This window comes from Sinocyclocheilus anshuiensis, unplaced genomic scaffold, assembly GCF_001515605.1.
Source record: "Sinocyclocheilus anshuiensis isolate Anshui unplaced genomic scaffold, SAMN03320099.WGS_v1.1 scaffold718, whole genome shotgun sequence".
Lineage (NCBI taxonomy): Eukaryota > Metazoa > Chordata > Actinopteri > Cypriniformes > Cyprinidae > Sinocyclocheilus > Sinocyclocheilus anshuiensis.
The window spans coordinates 2,042,386-2,050,842 of record NW_015546102.1 but is presented as its reverse complement, the minus strand read 5'-3'; the positions used below and the strand labels follow the sequence as shown (position 1 = coordinate 2,050,842).

At 37.4% G+C, this 8,457-nt stretch overlaps 1 protein-coding gene across 1 annotated transcript in view; it reads right to left on the bottom strand.

The window, feature by feature from the left end:
• The window catches only part of LOC107700567 (guanine nucleotide exchange factor VAV3-like), a 71,643-nt gene that overhangs the window by 45,622 nt on the left and 17,564 nt on the right, over positions 1-8,457 (bottom strand). Inside the window, exons 3-10 of the mRNA XM_016502286.1 lie at positions 5,068-5,126; positions 4,902-4,967; positions 4,377-4,479; positions 4,013-4,105; positions 3,801-3,869; positions 3,592-3,695; positions 1,707-1,806; positions 1,425-1,520 (exon numbers count right to left, since the gene is read on the bottom strand). Coding sequence (XP_016357772.1) covers positions 1,425-1,520; positions 1,707-1,806; positions 3,592-3,695; positions 3,801-3,869; positions 4,013-4,105; positions 4,377-4,479; positions 4,902-4,967; positions 5,068-5,126 — 690 coding nt within the window. The remainder of the gene's footprint in view (positions 1-1,424; positions 1,521-1,706; positions 1,807-3,591; positions 3,696-3,800; positions 3,870-4,012; positions 4,106-4,376; positions 4,480-4,901; positions 4,968-5,067; positions 5,127-8,457) is intronic.

Genomic DNA, 8,457 nt, shown 5'->3' with positions numbered 1-8,457 from the left:
CTGGCAGGTGTGTGGCAACACACGTCTCTAACACTTGTCCACTCACTTCTGTTCTCATGCCATCTCTGTCCTGTGGTGAAGGACCTCTCGCGTACAAAACTTTATCATGGACTAGTGTAGTAACTGTGATGATTATATTATTTACATATAGATATGCCGTCTCCACATTTAACTTAATAAATGTCACTTGGCTTATTAGGAAACATGGTATTTATTGCAAATTAACAGTAAAATCATCTAGAAAGACATATATCTCATATAATCTCATATAAGATTGCTAACTATTGGTAATATTTTTATATGGTTAGTGATCAAGTTAAGCAGTCTCATATATACATATTAAATTAGTTTGTGTTGCACAATTCTTTGAAATGTTCAACTTAGAACATTTATTTTGCTTTTGTATTTGTTTTCTGGCATAGTATGGTTGAGTAGATTTGTTTGGTCATAGCACCTCTGGTGGTCATTTTAGGAAAAGTATTTCAAAGGTTATCAGCAGATATAACCTACTAAACTTTACAAATAATTTTTGTAACACAAAACAATATATTTTGAAAGTCAGAAAGGTCTAAACACCATTGGGCCTCAGTGAATTTCATTACATGGAGAAATAATAATAAAAAATTATACATAAAGGTGTATAAATTATTTAAAATTTTGGGTGAACTTTCCCTTTAAAATATGTCCATACACCAAGATACAGACTCACTTTCAGTTCTAAATCTAGTTGGATGGAAATGAAATCCACCAGGTACATTGATCTGGCTAAATCCCAAGGAAAGAGAGGAAAAAAATATTTTATTCTAGACCATTCTGTTCAATACGGTTAAAATGTATGCTGCTGCTGGTGCTGCTAGAGGGTTTGAGAGACTGACTTCAAAGTTGATCAGATGACTTCAGAATCAACCCTATCCTGCCAGATTTCATAATTTCACTATTTAACAGCATTTATACATCATAAAGTAAGTCACTCATCGTCTGTCAGTTTGCAAAACATTGCAAAAAAGTTCCCAATGGATAAAATCAAGTCTCTCTTACATTTATTTGGATATCCATGTAATGCTCAGAAATTATGGATGTAAAACGGGTTGTGACTACAGTTTCACGTTGACTTTAATATAATGACCTCTTGTATTGATTTGAACAAGCTGTACTTCATCTGAAAACAGGAGAGTAAAACTTTCCTACAGCAGTGAGAAATTCTGTAAGTTCACGTAGTGTTGTGGTCATAAAATAAGAGAAAACTAGCCAGACATCTCCCCCATGTGGTAAATATCAGTAGGACAATCAAACAAGGCCATTCTGACAGTACTGTATACAGAAAAGCTCATCAAAAATTGTGATATGCATTGCTCTAGTGTTAATTCAAAGTGTTAAAAGAGGACAATATATATATAATGCTAATAGCGTGTATGTTACTGTACCTGAAGCAGTAGTGGGTATTTTAGCACTCGCTGCATGGGAACCACAAGCAAGTCTCTCAAAGTGAATTTCCCATTGTTGGCTCTCTTCGAACATTCCTGCAACACAAAATAAACTGAATCTGGAAAACAGAAGGCTCTACAAAACCTTGAAAAGAAAATGATTGTTTAGTGATTTGGTTATGGGAAAAGCACATTCTAAACAAAATTATCTTTTCTGGGTCATGATTATAGAATGAGAATGAATATTGTAATTATGACAGAAAATCAAACTGTGTTTTGAACCTCTAGTTTCAGTCGAACGCCTTCTTTTTCCTTACAGATGAAGTCTAACAGAGAAATGGCTGATTCTACATGGCTGCAGTATTTTCCATAAAGCAGAAGCCTAAAGCAGACAGGGTAAATGTTAGCAAAAAAACACACACACGCATCAGCAGTGCTTAGTAATATCATTCTAGAAATATTAAATATTAACTAGGCCCGCAGAAATTCAATGAAAGCTCTGCAGATTTCCAAAACATTTGATTCTAAACAAATTTCGACATCTGTCACCCCCCACATGTTTAATTCATTTTTCCTCAATATAATTGCTTTTTTTGAACACTGAACATTTCACATAAAATTTACTAAATAAATAAATAAATAAGAAAAATATATGTAATAAGAATAAATAAAAAATAAATAGGAAAAATAAATGTAATTGGATGCAAATGTGTGTGTGTGTGTGTGTGTGTGTGTGTGTGTGTGCAGTATTTTCCATAAAGCAGAAGCCTAAAGCAGACAGGGTAAATGTTAGCAAAAAAACACACACACGCATCAGCAGTGCTTAGTAATATCATTCTAGAAATATTAAATATTAACTAGGCCCGCAGAAATTCAATGAAAGCTCTGCAGATTTCCAAAACATTTGATTCTAAACAAATTTCGACATCTGTCACCCCCCACATGTTTAATTCATTTTTCCTCAATATAATTGCTTTTTTTGAACACTGAACATTTCACATAAAATTTACTAAATAAATAAATAAATAAGAAAAATATATGTAATAAGAATAAATAAAAAATAAATAGGAAAAATAAATGTAATTGGATGCAAATGTGTGTGTGTGTGTGTGTGTGTGTGTGTGTGTGTACAGTATATATATGTATTCATACCCCTTCATTTTTTTCATGTTTTGTTATGTTGCTGCCTTATGTTAAATTGCTTTACTTTTTTCCCCGCATCATTCTACACTCCATACACCATAATGGCAAAGCAAAAAAACAGGTTTTTAACATCTTTGCAAATATATTAAAAATAAAAAACTAAAATGATTCCATAAGTATTAAGTATGCATACCCTTATCTGGGACAGTTGAAATTTAAACAACCCTGCCTGTAGAGCTCAGAAACAGGTTTGCGTCAAGCCACACATCTGGGGAAGAGTTCAGAAAAAATCTGCTTAATTGAAGGTTCACAGAATCATGTAACCTTCATTATCCATAACGGAAGATGTTTGAAACAACTAGAACTCTTCCTAACTGAGCCAAACTGAGCAATTGATGAAGAAGGGCCTTGTCTAGACTGGTGACCAAGAAGCTGATGGTCACTCTAATACACACAGGAGGAGGGGATGACGAGACACACCTGGGAGCAATGAAACATCAAGTAATCAGGGGAGGAACAGGAAACTAACCAAATAAGGGCATGGGAAGGCACATGGGGAGCAGGACACACACAAAACATGGAACAGAGTCTGACAATAGTATGATATATATAACATAGTTGTATATAGCAGGGGTGGCGAACTCTGGTCCTGGAGAGCCACAGCCCTGCAGAGTTCAGCTCCAACCCTAATAAAAACTCACCTGCCTGTAGCTTCCTAGTAACCCTTCAGACCTTGATTAGCTTGTTCAGGTGTGTTTGATTAGGGTTAAACCAAAACTCTGCAGGGCTGCGGCTCTCCAGAACCGACGTTTGCCACCCCTGTTATATAGTATATAATCTATATTTCTTTTACTTATAAATAAAAAATTATAACAAGTCTTACACAGTTTTGCTTCTCAAGTAACTTTTTTTACTTGTTATTCTTTTATTTACTATTTACTTGTTATTCTTTATTTATTACTTGTATCTTGTTTTAGGAATGTTTAGATGTTTTTACTGGAAAATAACATATATACAGTAGTACCTGTCTTTGTAAATAATGAAGATTTGGTGGAGGTTTTCTGCATTTTTATTTTGAACGGAGTCTTGAATCTCAGCCAATAGGTTTTTATGAACTTTAACCAAGTCCTGTGAAGCACAAATATACATATAAACATAATTTAAATTTGTTGAAAACTTCAGACAAATTTTAAAACAAAAAAATGTAGAAACATTGTGGTCAGCTTTACTCACTGGTATATTGATGAAAATCTTGTCAATTTCTGTTGCTGAGATGAATTTTATCAGTGGAATCATAAAGTACTGATACGACAGAAATAAAAGTTTTTTTTAGCTCCATGTAGGAAAGTTATATCCTACGTTGTGTGGCAACAGCGGAGCAGCTGTCCATCACTATGTGAAGCACGTTATGATAAAACTCTCCATCCTGCGAATGTGAATCTCACCTTCTCAATGGTCTCCAGGGTCTCAGTGTATTTGGCTTCTGTCTGTTTGATCTCTAGAAGACAGCAGCTTCTGATATCCACCTCGGCCTGTTTCTGTCAACACAACTCACTTATTCAGACTACAGCCAGCCATCCAAAAAACAGCTTCAAAAACACAACCTAATAAAGTTTTAAAGGGTCACAATGCAACTGTGCAACCATTTTTTTCTGGTGCTTTTCGTGTTTACAGTGAATTTACTCATAGAGATACTTACGAAAAAGCGACCATATTCGGGTAGGAGAAGGAGTAGGTGTTATAAAAAGGAAATCAACACTTTGATGCATTTGGAGAGTGTGTGTGTGTGGTATTGAGTCATTTGAGTACCGCTTGAGACGCAGCAGCCTCTGTCCTCATCAGATCCTCATACACCTCTCCTCCCTCCACATCTCCATACACAGGGTCATAAATATCTTCCTCCAGCTCCTCACTGTTCACACAAACACATTCAGATTAGGACTTCAAAATTGCTATAAAAATATGAACACAATATGATTGCACAACAGTTCTGGTCAAAACTCTCAGACTTTGCAGCTACTGGTTTTTAAATGTAATAGATCAGTGCACTGCTGTATGTATGGGTCTATTTCTACAGAAAATTCCAGTGTAACTTCCTGTTTTGACACTTACCACATCATCCATTCACATTCCTCCCACACAACGCCTAAGTAGGTTATAGATCTCATATAATGCTGAAAATATGAATTGTTCTTCCGAAACAAAACATGAATATATTATATATACGTGGGTGACTAAAACCACAAGTGCTAATGAGTGTCAGTCAAAAACTAATATCTCATTGCTTCCGATCAAAACAACTGCCCAATTAGGTTAAGAGAGCTTCATACTTACTCAATCAGATCTGCCAAGTGGATATATATGTCTTCATTTTCAGTGCTTTCCTCTGTGGGAAATGACCTGTGAAATAGGTACAGAATTCTTTGTTTTAGCTGAGAGAATAAGATGATTTTTAATGTGTACAACTGATTATTTTCTTGCATTGTAAATGCAAACTCACCTGATTCCTTTCTGTTGTGCAAAAGGCATATGAGAGAGTTTTGATAGGGTGTCAATGACCTGGAAAGACACAAGCAAGTTGTTTGTTTTCAAATTACTGTAGAAATGTGTGTCGGCCAGTTTCAGTGTTTGGTCTATCTACACCATTAAGGGCCTTATAGGCAAGTAATAATATTTTGTAACTGATACGGAATTTAATAGGTAGCCAGTGCAGAGACTGTAAAATTGGGGTAATATGATCATATTTCATACATATCATACATATCAGTATAGACCTTTAGCTTATCTGTAGTCATTGTGTTTTTCAGCATGTTTCTCCAGTCTTTTGAGTCAAATATGTATTATGTACTTATGAAAACAAACTGTTCAGAACATCCTCTTCAAGTAAAAAAAGACCAATTAGTGAAAAAAGCCAGCCAAGCAGCCCGTTTTAAAAGATGTCAGATGGCAACATTTGGACATACTGTAAGAACATGTATTTTTACTTTTAACAAGATCGTTGATCATTTCTGTCTGACCGTCAGTGTTTGTCCCATTTTAAATAGTTTTGTGATGCAATGCAAGTTGGTGGAATTTCTGTTGATTTAATACATAACAAAAAAAACCTGCAGCTCTAGGAAAACGCAGCAAAACGAGAACACTTTGAGTTTTAAAGGTACAAAATATTTTAATTGTAAGAGTTGGTGAGATGGCAGAAAACATACTTTATATTTACTTATTTTGGTTAATAAATATATACACATATGATATATATGACATGTTGCAAACAGTGAAGCTCAATGAAATATAATTTTGAAATAGAAAACGTATTTAGTTTCAACCCCTTATATACCAAAATACTGTACATTTCTAAATGTATTTCCGGGGCAAGAAAATACATTTCCTTACAGTTGCCTACATTTATGCTAAATACAAATGTGGATGGCCTAATAGAGATCAAAACTAGATTTATAATGATTTATGTTTAATATTTATTATAGCAATATTGCATATATGAGTGTTAAATTATGTTCCTTGCTGAAGTTTTTTCAAATGTGTTATATGTTCACACGTGTTATAGACAACAAATCAAGTTTTTGTTCACATGTGACACACACACACACACAGTTAATGTCAAAGAGCTCAATTTTGGTCTCATCTGACCACAGCACTTTCTCCCCAAGCCTTCTCTGAATCATTAAGATGTTCATTGGCAAACTTTAAACGGGCATGTATATGTGCCTTCTTGAGTAGTGGGACCTTGCGGTAGAGACCTGCACCCTCGGGACCCAACGCAACAGGGTGCGGCGCGGAACAACTCTTGATGGGCGAGGCCAGAAGAGACTCGTGTGTGTGCGGGATGCGGGAGAATAAAATGATTCGCGGGACTCCCGCAAAATAGAAATGATCTAAACATAAAATGTCTAAAACATATAAATTGTTATTTATGTGTTGCACAAAAGCAAAAAGAACAACTAATAACAATAAAATTATTATCGCGCGCAAGCTAGGCAGAGTTTCTATTTATAACACGTGATTAAAGGGTTGCGCAATGTAGCCAATCAACTGGTTATTAAGTTAGAATCTACTCACCACAGTGCTGAAATTACGTGCTCACGAATCCTCTCATTTTAACACACGAAGTGTATACATTGTGAAAGATTAATTGTGCATATGTTCATTTTGTTATAACAGAGCTTTATAAGATCGCGATGAACTGAGATGTCAGCTTTTAGTGATAATAAAGGAAGCGCTGGTCGCATTCTGCCATGCCAAACCATGCACGCAGCAGCCAATGCTTGCTTTTCTGTTAAAAATAACAGTGGTTTGTGAATGTTGATGCTTAGCCTAAATAACAAATATTTTATCGGGAGCATTTATACTGGGATGTTGTGGATCTAAGGAGATGATACAGAACCATTTGATGTAAATTTATTTTGCGGGCAGGAGCGGGACAAAACATGAATGTCGCGGGCGTGAGCAAGCCCAGATAAGATATTTTTCTGTGGGAGCGGGCGGGCGTGGGACAGAATCTTGCGGGAGCGGGACTGAAAAATCCGTCCCGCACATGTCTCTACCTTGCGGGCGCTACAGGATTTCAGTCCATTGCGGCGTAGTGTGTTACCAATGGTTTGCTTGGTGACTGTAGTCCCAACTGCCTTAAGATCATTAACAAGCTCCTCCCATGTAGTTCTGGGCTGATCCCTCACCTTTCTCATGATCATCCTTACCCCATGAGGCGAGATCTTGCACGGAGCTCCAGACTGAGGCTGATTGATGTTTATTTTGTATTTCTTTCATTTCCGAATAATCGCACCAATCTCACCAAGCTTCTTGCTGATGGTCTTGTAGCCCGTTCTGTAGTGCTCCCCGGGCGGCACAGCATTGGCTGCCCACTGCTCCGGGTGTGTTTGTTCACTGCTGTGTGTGTGTGTGCACTTGGATGGGTTAAATGCAGAGCACAAATTCCAAGTATGGGACACCATACTTGGCCACACATCACGTCCTTTCTTTTTCCTTTCCTTAAAGTGACAGGACTAATCCGTGTTCCACATGGCCAGAATTCTTGCTGGTTGGTAGGGGATCAAATACTTATTTCACTCACTGAAATGCAAATCAATCTCTAACCTTTATATTTTATATATAATATAATATAATGTGATGGCACCGCAGACGGCAGCCTCAGTGTTTGGCTCTCCAGTGTGTTTTTGTTATCAGTGTTTGGCTCTCCAGTGTTTGTACTGTTTTTGTTAGTTTTTCCTGTTTTTTGTTTCTCAAACACGATCAGTTTTATCAGGGATGAGTTGCTGAACATTCGGCAGAACACACCACACAATCTTCTACCGGATTTCGTTTTTTCGGACGTTTTGCTGAACGTTGTAGTTGGCGGAGCAGACAGGGGAAGCGAGCCGGCGTGCTCGTGAAGCTCAGGAAGTGCGGATTCAGAACGGCGCTGCCTAGCAACCATCTGGCGAATCTCCGCTCTCTACCCAATAAAACAGACAAACTTCTTCTGCTCTCCCGGACAAATAAGGATTTTTCACACTCTGCTGCTCTGTGTTTCACGGAAACCTGGCTGAATGACTCCATTCCGGACAGCGCGCTACAACAGAATCAACGGGGAAATCGCGTGGCGGCGGGACATGCTTTTACGAAGTCATTTGAGAGGTTGGTGTTGGCTTATCTGAAGGACATTACTGGACGCTTACTTGACCTCCTGCAGTTTGCTTAACGAGCAAACAGGTACGTGGATGATGCAGTCAACATGGGACTGCGCTTCATCCTGCAACATCTGGACAAAACATGGACTTATGTGAGGATCCTGTTTGTGGACTTTAGCTCCGCTTTCAACACCATCATCCCAACACTCCTCCAGACCAAACTAACCCAGCTCTCTGTCCCTAGCTCTATC